Genomic DNA, 18,739 nt, shown 5'->3' on the forward strand with positions numbered 1-18,739 from the left:
TGCGCATCATCATACTACATTCCTCTCTTATTTTTCTTTCTTCTGTAAAAGAATCCTACAGATAGTGTGCCTTCTTCCATTTATGCTTTTGCACTGGATAGGTTATCATGCCACTGTAGGTATAGTTATCTTGCAGAGGACATACTATGTCACATTGTGTAAGAAGTTATGATAATCTTCTTTGTTCAAGATGATGAGCCATAAAAGAATATAGGCCCCTGTATTTCTTTTATTTGCTATTGATTGGTGTATGGCTTTATGTTTGCATTTGTTTTGACATGATAAGTGAGATTCAAGAGCCAAGCATATTTTGAGCTGTTCATATAATTCTTGTGAACCCGATACTGACACCTGAGATGGAAAAAAATTGATCTTTTTAATGTCATAGAAGTTTTGAGCAGAGTGGCTTTACACACTGGTATGAATGCCTCAGAGACTAAGAAAGATAATCTCTTTCACCAACAGAAGATGGTCCAATAAAAAAAGATATTACCTCACCCGTCTTATCTCACCACTAATGGAGACACATAGGCTACATACAAGTTAATACAGTTGGTACAGTATGTTAAAATAATTGTATTATAATCTGTGGCCTATGATCTTTATCTGTTAGGATAAACATATGTAGAAGACATTATCATTAGTGACACTTATTACATAATCAGAACCTTATGTCCCAAATATATTGAGGTGCAAACAGTTTAATTACTATTTTATCCGGACAGATTAAGTAAATAAAACAGGATTTAATTGGCTTGACTTGCCCCAGCACTACTTTGAGAGTAAGAACAAGGTTTTGAAAAATTTTTTGATAACTAAAGAAGAGCAGACACACTGGTGTTGAGAATGGCCAAAATAGGAGTTTATTATATTATTTTGGTTTTTTCCCAAATAAGTTTATTTTTCGTACTAGAAGCATAAACCTATCATTTTATTCCAGTAATTCAAACACTAGGCCAAATTCTGCTCTTAATAGTACAGATGAAAATCCATCAGGGCTCTAGTTAATTCAATTATACCAGATTTACACCCACATAATACAAAATATTTTGGCCCATAAGAAAAAACACAAGAAGGTTTCAGAATGGAAATTAAGAACCTGATTCTGCCAACCCTTCCTTATGGGAATGGTCTCATTCATTAGGACTACTTATGTAGGAATACTCACATATCAAGGATGTGCAGGACCAGATTCTCACAGAAAAGCTGGGTAGAATATTAATACAGAAATAGAAAGCTTCTTGCACTAGTTAATCTCATGCCAAATCTGATCTGTTATACCAGTTTAAATTAGGAATAGCTATTCAAAAGCCAAATTCTCTAATATGCGTTATGCCCCCTACATACCTCCCCTATTTTGGGGGCAGCTTCAGCCCTTCACATCCCATCAGAGACACTTATGATCTGTCTGCCTATAGCTCCAAATGTCATTCTGGCATCCAGGAATAGCCAGAGTGAAGCTGTGCTATAGCCATTCTCCTGCTTTGCAAGATTATACCATGAGATGCCAGGGGATGCAGAGGGGCTAGAGTGTGGGTGGGCAGAGATATTATCTAGACTCATTGGGCTGGTTTTATGCCACACAGGGACTGTTGAGTGGCTGGATCCCCTAACTTTACTGCCTCTCTGTACTGGCTCAAGGGGATGGTGGCACAATGGAAAAATCAGGCCAGAGGTCAGTGAAGTTGCACAGGTACAAAATCATTGTAAGCAGGGTCATCAGGCCCTGAACAGGACAAAGTGCGCACAAGAGAAAATTGTGCCAACAAAATATCTGAAAATAGTTTTCCTTTCCATAGTTTAACTAAGATTCCAAAGTCCTCCTACCTGAAGGCATGAGTGTTCTGCATTCATCTGCTCTGACATTTACACGTATTACTACTGTGAAAATTCTTTTGAAATAAAAACAAAACAAGAACAATTTGTTCCACCTCCTGTTCACTCTGATCTGAGCCTGTGTTTTTTTGTTTAAAGAGGAAAATCACCTTACATATGTATTTCTTTACAAACTGCTGTAGCAGAACAGTTTTTAGATGGAAGCTGAACTTATCGTGCATATCTTTGGCTTTGGACTGCTATTGCCTTTGTGTCCATTTCAAAGCAAATATACTGCAAGGAATAAACAACCAGGTTACTTAAAGCAAAATAAGAAACCAATTACTCTGTAGGAGGTAGACCACAAAGATGTACTGTATTCACTGCTACAGTGATACTTACTACATTAAAAAAGAACTCAATGTTTTATTGATTTGTGGCAGGGGATGTATAGGTTTCTTAAATGCATTTTTAAAAATATTTACCTTTTATGAAATGATGTGACTATAATATGGCATTCTTTGTGCGCACATGGAAAGTGAATTCCTGTCATTAAAGGTGGTCTGGATGCTAATTTATTTATCGAAAGAGCATTACATGATTCAGGCTATTTTTATCACTGATTGTATGCAGTGTGCGCTTTTTGCTCTTCTTAATTTTTTAAGGTACATTTAAAAAAAAAACAACAAAACAACAAAAACCCCCAAAGAGATGGATTTTAGAAAGTTCACATACATTAGGAGCAATAATTCAGGATACTATAAAGGACATCAAGAAGGTGCACTAAAACTAAGCAATGGGGATTTATTTTCCATTCACACTTTACTAACATTCAATGATCATTGACTACTTGCATTCAAAGCTGTTCAAACAAAGCTTAATAATCCCTAGTATAACTTGGAGTCTACACATTTTAAGTTGATTTATAATGTCCTACTGAGTTCACAGAAGTAACTGAATCAGAGATGAGTCAGATTTACAAAATGGCTATAGGCAACCCCACAAATATGCATATGGTAGCTACTCCACAAATGATGCATTTTCATTGTTCTCATGACTATTACAATCGTATCACTTCAGAACTTTTGTTGCTATTACATGAGTTCTGGAGGTAGCATTTTATTTGTAATGTCCTAGCATGTCCAGGAATACCAATTATAAATATGTCATCATTGTCAGTGGCATTCATAACAGAGCTCTCATTCTGTACGTCAAAAGAGTCCCCACTATATTTTTACAGATGTTTATAGGGGGATATATCCATTCCCACATGTAGAATTATATTGATTCATTTGTATTGGCAGATGTTCTCCTTGTCAGGTGTGAAGTTGGGTTTCAGTTTGATCATATGTACTATATACCCTTGCTGAGACTGGGTGTGCAATTGTGCCTGTACTAAGGTGTGCAGAACTGGAAATCTGATTTGTGCATCCAGCTTTCAAGTGCATGTACCAATGTGTTCACTGCATGTTCAACTTCACCATATTTTCATTTTCTAGTATTATTACATAATTGTTCACACATTCAGCATGCAGTTATACCTAATCTGTCTGAAAGTAAGAGTCATCCGCTATAGTTCAATGGAAGTTTAGCCAGCAATCCCAAGCATATTACATATATAGCTTTGAAATGTTGTTGCAAGCTATATTCCAGTTCTCTTTAGTGAGTAAATTGGATATATAATATAGAAGGCCAGGCTTACACCCATTTGGATATTCTTTTTGTCTAATAGAATCAGATGGGGATAGGGAATTGATAATAGCATTGGGAGGGTCTGGAAGTTAAGAATCCCTTTTCAGTTTCTTGGATAGGAGCATTAAAATGCTATCACAGTATATCAGGCACAGCAAGAACAAAGACTCTTCTGATGAAAGTGGTGGTTTCCATGAGACTTCTAGACCAAAATGATGGAATAAAAATCCAAAGAAATCCCACCTTTGAGGCCATCCCATTATTATTTCAAAAGAACAGCATGCCTCTTCCCAGAAATTCACCAACTGTAAAAGGCAGAGGGACAAGTATGACGTTAAAGCCTGTAGTGTTGGTGCTACAAGTCTAAGAATTTCCAGGAAATTATCATACCTTATTAGTCAATTGCCCTCAATCATTCCACTCTTCCATTAAGCCTAGATATGCAAATTCTTGCAGACAATATGCCAAATTACAGTGAAAAGGTGGGACGTTATACACCAACAAGGAGAAGCCTGCTTATTTCCACAGTGCATATAATTTTCCTGCCCACAATGTAATTTCTTGGGTTAATCTAATTCTAGGAAGCCATTGATTTATTACAAATTGCTAGTTTTCTATGAATACATGTACTTCATAAAACTCGTTATTGACCATAGGTTTAGTATGCCAAAAAAGGGCTTTTGAAATGCGTCATTAGAAAAAGGATACCGCAAGATCTTACAGTTGAACCAAAAGTCTGCATGTTTCTGGATTTCTTGGGTTCAGATTAGTCACATGCTAATTATAAAGTTTAGCCCAGTGGATTTGATCTCCCAGAAACTACTTATACCAGTGAGTTAGTGCAATTCTTTCTTAGTAAGAGACCAGAGATCTGCTTCCCATCCCCCAGCATGTGAATTTCCTTTTTTGTTTCCTCCCCAAAGGGTTATTTTCCTCCAAAATCAGTTCAGTTGAAGGGGGATCTAGTTGTCTGCCAGTGAACAGCCAGACTAGTTTGAGCCAAACTTGAAGTAATTCCCTCCCTCCCCATCTCTTTCCACATATTTGTCAATTTACACCAATTCCAGCTTGGATTTATGAGAGCAGACTTTGGATTCTCAAGCTATTTGGTGTTTAGGGATGTTTGCTTTTACTGCAGGTTGTACATAGAAGCTTGGCTTTATCCAGGCTGAAGGATTTGCCAGTCAGCAGTGTCTCGCACTCCAGGCAGGTAAAGTGTTTCTTGTGCCAGGTCAGCCCTTCAGCTTTCTGGTAGTCCTCTGAGAAGATTATCTGTGGATGTAAACAAATAATTCTGTTCATTGCCATAGTTTCCCTCATACAGATAGATTGTCACCTTTCATTATATGAGCAAAGAAAAAGAACATTTGCCAAGTTGGAGTACATAACCCCCCCACCAAAAAACAAAACAAAACAAACACATTTACTGATCTCCATTAGATACTGAGGTTGTTCTTAAGATAACTTGTAAAAACAGAGTATGGGATCATTCTTGATGGTTAAACCAAAGCCACAGACCACAATTACATGTAGCTTCATTTAAAAAAAAAAAAATTACCCCCACAGCCCAAATATTTTAAATGCAAATAAAGGGTGGAGATTCTGCTGTTACAGTGGATGTACATCAGTGTATCTATACTGAGTAAAATTAAGTTACTCTAGATTTATGACAGAGTTAGAAGATGAGCCTGGCCCCCCAAAACAGTATGGATGAACATGAAGTGATCTGATTACTCATATTTCTTTTTCCTAATAGGGAAAAATGCCAGCTCTAGACCATGCTTCAATGCTTTTCTCCTGCAAGACTGCAATGCTTTAATGCAAATATTAATGGCTTCAACATCTTTTAAGGATGTTTGTAGAAAACATGCACAACTTATGTCAGAGCAAAACAACAAGAGTCCTGTGGTACCTTAAAGACTAACAAATGTATTTGGGCATAAGTTTCGTGGGCAGAAACCCACTTCGTCAGATGCATGAAGTGGAAACTTCAATTAGGTAGGTATATATACACATGCAAGGATGGGTGAGTTACATCACAGTGAGGAGGGCAAGTATTAACGAGGTTAATTCAATCCGGGTGGATGAGGACCACTCACAACAGTTGATGAGAAGGTGTGAATACCAAGAGGGAACATTATTTTTTGTAGTGGGTTAGCCACTCCCTGTCTCTATTCAGACCTAGTCTGATAGCGTCAAGTTTGCATATGAGTTCCAGCTCTGCAGTTTTATGCTGGAGTTTGTTTTTGAAGTTTTTGTTGTTGTTGAAGTATGGCAACTTTCAAGTCTGTTACCAAAGTGTCCAGGGAGCCTGAAGTGCTCTCCTACTGGATTTTGAATGTTACCATTCTTGATGTCTGATTTGTGTCCATTTATTTTTTTGCATAGAGACAGTCCAGTTTGGCCAATGTACATGGCAGAGGGGCATTGTTGGCACATGATGGTGTATATCACATTAGTGAATGTGCAGGTGAATGAGTTTCTGATGGTGTGGCTGATGTGGTTAGGACCTATGATGGTGTCACTTGAGTAGATATGCAGGCAGAGTTGGCAAAGGGGTTTGTTGCAAGGATACGTTCCTGGGTTGTATGGTGTGCAGTTGCTGGTGAGTATTTGCTTCAGGTTTGGGGAGCTGTCTGTCTGTAAGACTGGCCTGCCCCACAAAGTTTGTGAGAGTGAGGGTTTGTCTTCCAGGATAGGTTGTATATCCTTGATGATATGTTGGAGAGGTTTTAGCGGGGGGCTATAGGTGATGGTCAGTGGCGTTCTGTTGTTTTCCTTGTTGGGTCTGTCCTGTAGTAGGTGACTTCTAGGTACCCATCAGGCACTGTCAATCTGTTTCTTCACTTTCCTAGGTGGGTATTGTAGTTTTAAGAATACTTGATAGGGATCCTGTAAGTGTTTGTCTCTGTTTAAGGGATTGGAGCAAACGCGGTTGTATCTTAGGACTTGGCTGTAGACAATGGATTGTGTGATGTGTCCTGGGTGGAAGCTGGAGGCATGTAGGTACGTATAGCGGTCGGTGAGTTTTTTGTATAAGGTGCTGTGTTTATGTTCCTATGCTTCTTAGGGAGTTTCATGAGCAGATGGTGTAGTTTCTTTTGGTATTCCTCAGTGGGATCAGAGGACAGTGGCCTGTAGAATGTGGTGTTGGAGAGTTGTGTAGTGGCTTTCTGTTTGTAATCTGACTTATTCATGATGACTGTTGCACCTCCTTTGTCAGCCTCTTTGATTATAATGTCAGAGTTGTTTTTGAGGCTGTTTTTACCATCAGGAGGAGTCCATGTAGAGTTCTTTTTCTTGTAGCATTGGTGGGAAGGTATCTGAGGGTTAGTGTGCTGTTCAGTGGTGTGGTGGAAATATTCCTTGAGTCAGAGACGGCGAAAGTAGGCTTCTAGGTCACCGCAGAACTGTATCATGTGCGTGGCATTTCTCTAAAACCTTTTCATCACTTCTTTCTCTTAATGAGATATAGGGTCCTATGAGCAACCAACTACATAGTCTACCTTCAACATACTGGATTACATTTGAGACCAGTATCCAAGGTATTTTAGGACAGATCACATTGAATAGTGGCAATATCAATTAGCTATTCTTTGACAAAGCTTCTTAATAGTTAAGTGGCCCCAAACTAGGATCTCAGACCTGTACCACTTCAAATTTGAGACTAAATCTCTGGATCAGAGTCTGCGTCTATCCAGTGATTTTGATTCTAGGTCAGATCCAAAAACCAGAGGAGAAATATTAGCTATTTCTCGTTTAATACGAGCAAAATCTCACAAGAATGGTTGCCCTTGTGAGGAGATTTTGGCATGAGATTATGGAAAAATTTGCAATATTATGCCTTTGTTGGCAAGAAATATGATACAACCAGATCTCAACATTTTCTCCACTGTCAATTCCATACCTGAAACCCAGTCCTATACAAGGAACCTCATGTTAAATCTAATCCTGATTCAAATGCTGGCTCCTCAGTACCTCTAAAAATGTAAAGGTTTTTAAACCACAAGTGCCTGTTTCAACAAAAGCAACAGCATATGAAGCCAATTCTGATTCCAATTCATTCTGATTCCTTTACTGCAATCTATTTGCATGGAAGGCTTGCTCTTCCAGTAGCCCTATACTGCACATCCCCAACTCACCAGCCAGATTTCTTGTCCTTGACACTTGTCTAGCACCAGTGGGAAGCATCAGAGAACAAATTCTCTAACTACCTTCTGCATTTGGTATTTGAGCCTCTTGGTTCAGTCAGGAAGATCACCAGGTCTACAGAGCCTCAAACAGGAGTGCGAGTGTGAGTGTATATGCCCCTCCCCCAAAACATGTACATACTGGGAGGGAGGAAACCCCACAAATAAGCAGGATGCAGATAGAAGAGAGTTTCCTGGGTATACAGAGGGAGGAATACAGTCAGGCAGGAGCTGGCCTTACAGGTCTCTTTACGCAGGGTTCCAGAAAGCCAGTTCGTCTAGGGGTAGCAGAATTGCAGAGGGGAATCAGCCCTACCTCATCACAAGCTGCACAGCGTGGCCTTATGCTCTCACAGTAATGGCGCCCACACCAAACCGCACCATTCTTCCAGAAGTAGATCAGATCAACCAGAGGTTCAGAGCACTTGTAGCACACAAAACACGCTGGGTGCCACTGGCGACTGTAGCCTGCTCTGTCCACATACACCACAGGGCAGTCCATAGGCACCACCTGTTTGCAGATCTCGCAGCACTAGAATAGAGAATAGATTATTAACTGCATGTGGGAGGGGAGAAGAGGGGATGAATATCCGGCTAGTTCATAACCAAAGAGGTAACCTCTGCCGGACAAGAATACTTTCTGATTCATATGGCAATCAAACCTGCTAAAAATACAAGGCATATTCATGATTAAGAATTTTGCATATTTTGGTAGCTTTTTAAAAAGGAATTCCTGATTTATGGCATTTTTTGGATCTTTTATTCTTATGCAGTTGGTAAGTATTGAAGGATAACTGCCATGATTTCTGGTCTGAGTCTCAGCCAGATAATCATCTTATGTCCTAAAGCAGGAGGATTAAGATCTCTTGTTTTTAAACCATCCGTGGCCTAACAGCAGAAGCGTGAATTCTTGTATAAAATGTCCAATTTAGGTATTTCTTTAGCTGCATAATTTAGGCTTAAGTTATTCACATCCCCTTTGCTCTCTTCAAAAGTAGAGGGAAGAGCTGAGCAAAGGAGCAACTGTCAATTTTTACTGTGATACTGTATATCTCTTTGAAGGAGGAAGTGACTAAGTGAAAGCAGAGACCAGTCTTAAGGAGCCCCTGCAAGCATTGCTACAAAGTTGTGCAACAGATGGTATTAAAGACTTGCTAGAATTAAGGGCCAGCACCTCAGCTGGGGTAAGTTGACACAGCTCGTCTGAAGTCAGTGGAACAATACAAATTTCCCATCAACTAAGGATCTGGCCCGGTAACTTTCTGATGAGAAAAATTTTCACAGGTTGTAAGGCATCACTGCAATCATCTAGTCTGACAACCACATAACAGGGCCACAGGACTTCCCTGAATTAATTCCTGCTTGAACTACAGTGAATTTTATAGAAAGACATGCAATCCTTATTTAAAAATATCAGTGATGGATAATCCACCACAGTCCTTGATAAATCTTTCCAATAATAAAGTTACCCTCACTGTTAAAGATTTGCACCTTATTTTCAGTCTGAATTAGTCTAGCTTCAACTTCTAGCTATGGGGTCATATATATATATATATATATATATATATATATATATATATATATATATATATATATATATATATATATATACTTTGTTAGATTGAAGAACCCTCTATTATCAAGTTTCTGTTCCTCATGCAGGTACTTATAGATTGATCAAGTCATTCCTTATTCTTCTCTTTGTTAAATTAAATGCAGTCTGCAGTTTTTGTTCTTAAGAACCTGACCTAGCTCTCGGCCCTAGTGAAACACATTGTTTGCTTGCACTCAGTTTACCAAGTTATCTGGATCTCCCTGTATCAGTGACCTGTCCTCTTCAGGATTTACAACTCCCTCAATCTGCATGTCCTCTACAAACTTGACCAGTTTTAATTTTACATTTACATAACATCTTGTAACTCAAAACCAAAAATTCAGCCTGTCTTAACAGGTGTAATTTTGTCAGGTGTTGAGAGATTAGAAGCCTGGTTCTCCTTTCACATAGGCTGGTTTAAAACCAGTAGCTCCAAGAACTTCAGTGGTAAAAGAATCAGACTCCACATGTCTACAGAGGATGGGAAGTGAAAACTACCTGCAGGTACTTGGGGAGACATATAGGATCAGTTGGGTTTATTTGTTATAGTCCACAATGGGAAATCCTGCCACCATTTTAAAATACTTCTTTTTTTTAAAAAAAGTCTCTTCTCTATAGCCAAAAACCAGAGAGACTTTATTATGGCTGACAGGTTGCCCTTTACGTTCCCATTTTACAATTTTGAATGGGCAGAGTCTGACTGGTAGCTGCTGAGTCTGCACTGATCAGCATTTTAGTTTCTCAGTCATCAAATGAAGTGCTTTTTAAGTGGCAGCTGGAGTTTCTTCCAACACAGCCTTTGGCTGTAAAGCAATATTCTACCAGCAGTCTTTGAAGCACTGGTTAAAGTTTCATCGAAACAAGATGTACTGCTTAAGCAACTTGTCTCACACATGTTGCCATTTAAAATTGCTCTGCCTGATTAATTGTTTCGCCAAGTAAATCTCTGACTAACTATCTCACAGCATTTAAGAGCATGGGGAGAGTTGTGGATGATCAGAAGTTAGGAATTTAAATTCAAGCTTTCTCTAACCCACGTTTAGAACAAACAGCAATTTTGTTTATATGTGTCTCTAGGTGAGGGGCACCAGGAGACAGAGAAAAAGACACAAAACATTTCCCAGCAGTGTGTATATAGTGAGTTTCTGGGCGCTCTGACAAGATCCTGTGGGTGGAGAAGGGGTGTGGGCAGATGGGCAGGGCTCATGGTTTGGTCGTGTTCCAGGCTCAGAGTGGCAGCCTTATAGACTATGCAATTATATATTTTAAATAAAAAAAGAATATTAAAAGTTGTATAACGTTTGACTTTATTTCCACAGCTCTAGATAAACCCAGTGCAGGTCTATAAACTGAAGAGGTGGGGGGGGGGGGGTGGGAGAGGGCTCATTGGAGTGCCTTGCTAAGAATTCCACCACCAAACCAACTGGAAAGTTGGAGCAATAGTCATCACCTATCTGGATATTCATCTCCTCTCTCTCAATTCATTCCCGATGGAAGGGAACCCACCAGATTGGGAGTGAACCATGGCAGGCTTGAATTCTTTTTGACAGACTTCTGAAGTGTCCCAGTGCATCAGGGAGTCATTAAGAATGAAGTCATATAGGGAGAGGTGGTGATGCTGTTGTAACAAAAACAGAGCTCTGCAAATTTTTTTCTCCAAGGGTTTGTACAAACTTTACTCCTCCTAAAGTTTCAGTTTACATGGGTTTACTCCCTGTTTCATGCTCCAGCAGACCAAAAAGATCTCAAAGCAAAACACATCCAAAACCCCGTATGCTGTGTTGCAGTGCACTACATACCAATTACTGCTGATCTGAATGATGGTAACTGCTCCTTGGCAGCTTTAAGACACCAGGGAGGAAAGTCTGCATGGGCAGCACTGCTGGGAACATTGCCATGGTGTTGCAGAGTTCAAATATTCTGCTCTGCCCCATCTTAGCCAGTGAGAAGACATAGCAGAATTTTGGAAACGCAAGGCCACACAAATTCATAGAATCACAGGACTAGAAGGAACCTCAAGGGGTCATCTAGTCTAGTCCCATGCACTCAAGGCAGGACTAAGTATTATCTAGACCATCCCTAACAAGTGTTTGGAGATTTTTAAGAGCAGGTTAGACAATGATGGAGATTCCACAACCTCCCTAGTCAATTTATTCCAGTGCTTAACTATTCGAACAGTTAGGAAGTTTTTCCTAACGTTCACCCTAAAGCGCCCTTGCTGCAATTTAAGCTCATTGCTTCTTGTCCTAGCCTCAGAGGTTAAAGAGAACATGTTTTCTCCATCTTTGTAACAACCTTTTATGTACTTGAAACTTATGTCCCTCCTCAGTCTTCTCCAGACTAAACAAACCCCATTTTTTTCAGTCTTCCCTCATAAATCATGTTTTCTAGACCTTTAATAATTGCTCTTCTCTGGGCTCTCTCTCATTTGTCCGCATCTTTCCTGAAATGTGGCACCCAGGGCTGGACACAATACTCCAGCTGAGGCCTAATCAGCACGGAGTAGAGCGGAAGAATTACTTCTTGTGTCTCACAACACTCCGGCTAGTACATTCCAGAATGATCTTTGCTTTTTTTTTTTTCCTGCAACAGTGTTACATTGCTGTCTCAAATTTAGCTTGTGATCCACTATAACCCCTGGTTCGCTTTCGCTAGTCCTTTTTCCTAGGCACTTATTTCCAATTTTGTATGTGTGCAACTGATTGTTCCTTCCTAAGTGGAGTACTTCGCATTTGTCCTTATTGTTGAATTTCATCCTATTTACTTCAGACCATTTCTCCAGATCATTTTGAAATTTTAATCCTAACCCCTCCCATGCTGGTATCTTGGCTTTAACAGATAAGGCCTGATTTGGCATCCCATCCATTTTTACACCGGAATGGAAGGATGTTTGTCACATCTCTACAATCCCTTTCATCCTGAAGGGTTCCAAAACACTAAATATGAACACAAACATTAGTAGGGCTCACTCATCCATCTCCAGAGAGGAAAATAGCTTGAAAATTCCCTGGAGAATCATCATTTAACTTGGATTTTGGCCAGAACTTCAGAGTTAACATCCCTACAGTTACAAAAAGTAAGATAGGCTCTTTAAACGATACCATAGGACCAAAGCATTGGTTTTACGTACCATCTGAACACAGACAACTTCAGTGGCATCCTCTAACATCAGTCTGGGGCCCTGGTTTTGTCTTGGCTCAGGGAGGAGAGGGACACCTAGTGAATCACCATCATGCCCAGCAGCAACCTGAAGAATGCTTGCCCTCTCATAGAGGAGACCTCCAAGAACTGACCCATCCCAACTCTGCTAATCTTGTGACTGACTATTAAACCACAACATTAACAAGCACATATTCTCCCTGGGTTCAAGCTTATGTTTCTTGCCAATAAAAACACTCAGAACTTGCTTCTCTGTTCCCGCTTATGGCGATTATTCAGTCTCCACAAAGCATCAAAAATTATTATACAGCAATATTTTCACTTATTATGCTTTGTGGTAAATGGCATTGTTTTGCATATTTAGCAGGGATCCCAATAAGGCACTCTTATCTTAAAGCTTCATTTCTTTGGGGATGAGCAAATACTGCATTTGCTGGCTACCACCAGGGCTAACTGAATGCCAGTAAAATGGATTCCCCCTTTTCCCCCAATTGGAGTTGTTTCAAACTGGACTGCTCAAAGCTCTTTTACAACTGACGTTTCCACAGCTGAAGCTACTTTTTCTTTTTAATATGGCTGTGCTTCCACTGAATATTTATTAGACTCTGCTGACCTCAAACTATTTGGAACTGTGGCTAGTTTTGATTGACTGCTTAACTGTTTGGTTTGTTTGATTCCAACATGCTGGCTGCAAGACTGGAACATTTCTTGAGACTGGGTGGGTCAGAAAGATTCTGTTTTCTGCCTGACAGAAAATTAGTTTGGCTAACAAGAGATACATAGTAGGAACACAGTCCTGCTATAGCTATAGAACTCTTCTCTCCCCACCCCCCCCCCACCCCAAAACAGAAAAAAGTGCAATTACAGCTCTCTTTCTTAGGGAGAGAATTACACTGGTACAATAAGGTTTACTTTATACACTGATTCCAGGAGGAAACAGCTGCCTGAGCGTGCAACAGTAGTTTCAAGATAGGTATTCTCCACTTGATATGTGCAAGAACCTTGAAGGGGACTTACCAAGGGGATACCAATTACTTCACAGAAAAATGAACTGGAATAGTCTCACGTGGAGTTAGTGTTGTCACTATGCAAAGCTGGGAGCATATTACACAAGGTTTTAGTTCCGTACTTCAATATGATCTCTTGACAGCAAAGTCAGTTTGAATTAGGGCAGGGTGAAACTCAGCTGCTGGGATTCATACAAACCTCTCTTTTGGGAACACCTGAGTCCATACCCTGTGAATTCGAGTTATAACAGAGAACAAGCAAAACTGAATTTTGGAAAAAAACCCTGACAGTTCACCCTACCATTTCACATGCCTACTAGGCCCCAAGACTGACTTCCTCCCTCAACCTTGGCTTTCGTATCTTCAATGGCTGGAAGCTCTTTGACATTATCCTTTACCCATGGTCTTGGAAGTCAGGAAACTGGCAACCATAGTCTACTTTCCTGATAATTCCCAAGACCACAGATGAAATGCTCCCCCCTCTGAGGGCAGCTTTAGATGGCATGGAGATTATGACACAGATTTGACTGAAATCTCCTAGCAGAAGCAGGGGGAGGGGAGAAGAGAGAGATCCCACAGGCAAAAAATCAATCAAGTCCATGCAGTGAAGGTGTTGGAATATTTAGGTTTAATACTTTAGGATTTTGGGAGATGCACAGAAGATGGTGGCATTAGATATTACTGGTACTTGGATCTAGAGCCATAATGGTCTACATGGCAACTAAAACATTGCTCTAAATTTTAGGATTGTAGGTGTCTTTCCATCCCTTTCTACTTTATTCTCTACCTGTATTAAAGTGACGTTAAATTCATTCCCAGTCATCTCTTTCTGGATATTCTATTTTGTTCAGTTCTTCCCTATGGTTTTGGCCTCACACTAATTGCAAGGTAGTTGCTGTATTACAATACTATTTGCTGCACTCTTGGCCTGCCTCTTCAAGGAATAAAATACCAATATACATCTTTGCCTGACAAATGGGAAAGGATTTGAAATTGCAGCCCAGTGCATAGCTGCCATCCTTTTCTAGTGTTTAAGACAGATCAGGGAATTGTGCATGACCGAATGGGAGTCTGACACAAAGACGAAGATTTGTCCTGAGCTATTTCAAGTAAATTTGGGAATGACGGAAAAGCCTGAGGCTTGTTTGGCTCCTTAACTGCAATTCCTAAGTTTCAGGGACCAATTCTTAACTCTGTTACAAGTGTACTGTCACTGGAGGATGAGGGGCTTGCTGGTATAAAACCATTGAATCAAAGTGCACAATGATGCCCTTATTGCAGAACCACCTCTCCTCAGCCCATGCCACTTTTAGAGACTAGGAGAATACAGAGTGTGCCCAGTATTTGATGTGCGTGTGTCTGTGTTGAGAGGAAGAGGAAATGTGAGCTAGTGTGAAAAGGAAGAGGGAGGAATCTAATAAATGTTTAGAGCCCTGCAAATCTGCGGATATCTGCTTTATAGCCTCAGACTACCTTTGCGGATCGGATGCGGACACACAAAATGTTGTATCCGTGTAGAGCTCTAGATATGTTCCAACAAAAGGCAGTGACAGAGTACCAGGAAACTCAAGTTAATGTCACCACACAGCTCTTAGTATGAAGCATCTTGTTCTGCACATCAAGCAGTACTGGAGCATGAAGAGTAATAGTCACATTAGCATTGGTGTTGCAGGAATCTCAGCATTGGCTGAGCCAGCCCTGATCTTTATCTAGCCTAATTCTATTTTCCTTGGCCATTTACAATTATATGAAGTGGAAGTAAAATGTTATCAGTTTTCACCGTTGTGATTACAGAAAGACTACAGAATCAGACACTTCCCCCGTCAGTTTTTCTATAATAGGATTACTTTTTCAGGATTCATTCCTCTGCAGTTCTATGAAAGCCAATATAAATTAGGACATTAACAACAGCATCCATTTTAGTATGATTTGATGTAGCAATTAACACAGCTGAACTGGCCTGAGTGGATGGGGATCTCAAGAAGTTGAATGTGTTAGACTAGGAAATGTGAAGTTACTCTTTGGTATGGCAAAACCTGCTGTGGAATTTTACAGTGCTGCCTCAAAGTTCAGCTATGTGATACGTTAATTACAAAAGATACATTTGTGCTGTTTTTGAAGCAATTTCAATTTTCAGCTGGTGCCTGAAGAAAAATAAAGCTTTAAGTTCTTAGAAGAATAACACCACAGTTATGTATTTACTTGGAAGAACAAGCTTCCAGTCTAAATAAACGCTCCATGCCAAGATGGCTTTTATAAATGAGTTTAATGGAAGCCTTCCTTTTTCGGATAGCAAATTTTTTAGTTTGTTTGTGAATCTTCCCCCAGCTTGAGGTTTTGCTGCAATATTCAAAAAACCTCTACTGTATTCCCAGACTCTAAAAAAATAGTTAGTTACATACTAATGGACATGGACATAGAGAAAGTTATTAATAAGAAGTCTTTACTTGATATGGAATGAAAAGTGACTGCACTTGACATACTACAATCCCTGTATAATATTTACAAGAAAACAAGGCCTTAAAAAAATAAATAAATAAAAATAAAAATCACACAGTTTTTCAGTTTTAAATCAATCATTGAAGTTATCTTGGCAAGTGTCAGTATGAAATAAGTTTCCAACTCAATGAATATATTTTATGACAGGCATTTCTTGGAATCATCATTCTGATCACTGAAGACCCTCTTTTAAAACTTTACGTTGTTAGATTTATATTCTCTATGCACAAAAGATTCTGGATCCTTTCGGAAATGCATTTTTCAGTCCCAGCTGTGCACATCTATAAAATGATGGAGTCTAGATTTATTAAGTGATAAACCCTTGAAATATAACTGCTTATGTAAGTTCAGTGCAGAGCACCTCCACCATTACATGTTCAAAGTGTTACGTTCAGATAAAAATACTGCCTGCTATTATTTAAGGTTTTTTCCTTTTATTTGGGTTGAAGACTTATTTGAACTATTCAGTAATTTGTAGTAAAATACAACCACTGACTGTGTGCCTCATTTTCTCATGCCCCACGTAAGACAACTTGTGCCTGATTTTTGAAGGCGCTGAGAACCCATAACTCGTCACTGAAGTCAATGGGAGCTGCAGGAAATGAAAAAAAGGCTGCTTTTCCCATGTGCTTAAATTTAGGCAGTCAGCTTTTGAGTTAGGGTGGGATTTTAAGAAGCGATCAATGTTGGGCAAACACTACTTTCAATAAGAGCAGGGTTGGGCCAACACTGAATGCTTTTGAAAGTTGCTTGGGCAATGGGAACTCGTCACCATGCAGTAACATCCACCTCCAGAAGAAGAACTTCACAGAAATATGGACACTTACATACTCCACTCCCGTTGGTGAATCACTCAGGGCTCCATTGGTTGAAACAGGCAGTTTACTTGCAGCTGCATTTTTGTCATGCTGCTTCCCTTCCACCTTGGTGCTGCCACCTTGGCCAGGAAGTGCAACTTCACCCACTCCCAGAGCATCACTTTTATATCTCTTTACAAAATCTTCCATAAGCTTTATCTCACTTTCAGCAAGGCCACGACAGTGGGAAGAGTCCTGGTCATGAACAGGGAGCTGCCTCATCAATTGCCTACGACGATAGTAGGCCCCTTCCGTGCCTGCTACTGGTTGCATATCCTTTGGAATCAGCTCCATGTACTGTATAGCCTGATGGAGGGAGAAAGAAGAGATTATTCTCAAAGTGGTTCCTACACAAGACTACTAGCTCTCTGTGTGCATGCTTCATAAGTTTAGAACTAAAATGGATAAACATGTTCAGAGGAAAGTAAGAGCTAAGCTCAAATTTTGGAAGCTAATTTTGGAGATTTCAAAGGCAGAGTTGGTCAAAAATTTTCAATTTCAAATAAAATTTGGATAAAAGACAGGAAAGTGTCAAATGTTTGATTTTTTTTCCTTCTTGTTTTTCCATCCAGCTCTATTAATACATAGAGAGATCAGCCAACCTGTTATTTTATCTCAAGTCACACAGCCTCTTTGTGACCAGGAGTGGAAATACTGTCTTGTAACATATATAGCATTATATCTAGCTCCTATAACAGATTTCATCTATAGGTGTCAAAACACTTCACAAAAGTACCATTATCCCCCTTTGCAAGGTCAACCAGGCTGGTTAGTGGCAGTGGTAGAACTTGAACACAGCTCTTCTGTGTTGCAGTCCAGTGCCATAGCCTTTAGGCCACATTCTTGTGCCCATCCCAATACATCTGGCAGTCATCTAAATAGTGGAAGGTGAGGGGAAAAGGGGAACTTAACCTGTTCATTTGAGATGTCCAATTCCAATAGGTTTGGATAAGCCTGTATAATTATTTGAGCCCTTACATAACTTCTTCTATTTTAAATAGACTTCCTTCAGAAGTCCCTTCTGAGCATTAAAAAGAGTTCAAGTCTACGTAAACAAGCCATTCTAATGAATGTCTTTGGTTGCCAAGACAGATTTTTTGTCTAATAGAAGCATATCTGGCAACTAAAACATCAAAATTCACTCAAGTTGAGAACCAGCCCTTAATCTTTAGCTTCAGATGAGCTATTAGAAAAAGTTTGAAGTGTGCAATCAGCTCAGTTGTGTCTAAGCAACCAGAAGGCAACAGACTAGTTGGTACACCTTTGTACACAACTACACCAGTGTTTACTGCTCTATCTGGCTTAATATTAATGAGTGTTGTATTAAAAAAGTCAGTTTTCTCTTCTAAAATGGAGGGGACGAACTGCGGGTATGGGGGAGGGCAGCATCTAGCAGGGGTGATATGTGCCATGGGTTTATGGCTTTATTCACATCATTTTCACTGATGCTGGCTTTTGGGCTCTTCCTAGATATTGGGGGGAAAAAATTGTTCACCAGAAGAGCTTTATCCAATCCACATTTGGTTAGGATGACAAATCGTTCCTCTTTGATTCAGAACTTGCAACACCATTAGCCCATGCCACATCATATCACTACATTATGCTCCATCAAGGGCTACTATTGAAAGCCTCTGATAGTTGCTTTCTGCACTATCCACTTATGTCTCCCATCCAACTCCAGATGACTTAGTTGTGAGTTGGATCAGGACCTTACATAGCATTGATAGCTACATGCAGCATAATTATAACATCACCAAAATCCCAAGTGCATGCCCCTTTCACTCATCATCTAATGGCTTGTTAAGCACGTATAGAAAAAAAAAACAAACCCTAGAAAAAACAGTTTTCTATCTGCACCATGCTAGGATTTTGTATGTCAAAAGGCTTACCTCTGTTTGCAGCCAGTTTCTACCTTTTAGATTTAAA

General features: G+C 39.7%; 1 protein-coding gene across 2 annotated transcripts in view; it reads right to left on the reverse strand.

Moving 5' to 3' along the window:
- Positions 1-357: 357 nt before the first annotated feature.
- The window catches only part of LMCD1 (LIM and cysteine rich domains 1), a 69,118-nt gene continuing 50,736 nt past the window's right edge, over positions 358-18,739 (reverse strand). For both annotated transcript variants that reach the window (XM_067544396.1, XM_067544397.1), the window contains exons 4-6: positions 16,784-17,119; positions 8,014-8,229; positions 358-4,779 (exon numbers count right to left, since the gene is read on the reverse strand). In XM_067544396.1, coding sequence (XP_067400497.1) covers positions 4,621-4,779; positions 8,014-8,229; positions 16,784-17,119 — 711 coding nt within the window. In that variant the 3' untranslated portion in view covers positions 358-4,620. The remainder of the gene's footprint in view (positions 4,780-8,013; positions 8,230-16,783; positions 17,120-18,739) is intronic.

Source organism: Emydura macquarii, unplaced genomic scaffold, assembly GCF_026122565.2.
Source record: "Emydura macquarii macquarii isolate MOO-44397 ecotype Brisbane River unplaced genomic scaffold, CSIRO-AGI_Emac_v2 contig_968, whole genome shotgun sequence".
Taxonomy (NCBI): domain Eukaryota; kingdom Metazoa; phylum Chordata; order Testudines; family Chelidae; genus Emydura; species Emydura macquarii.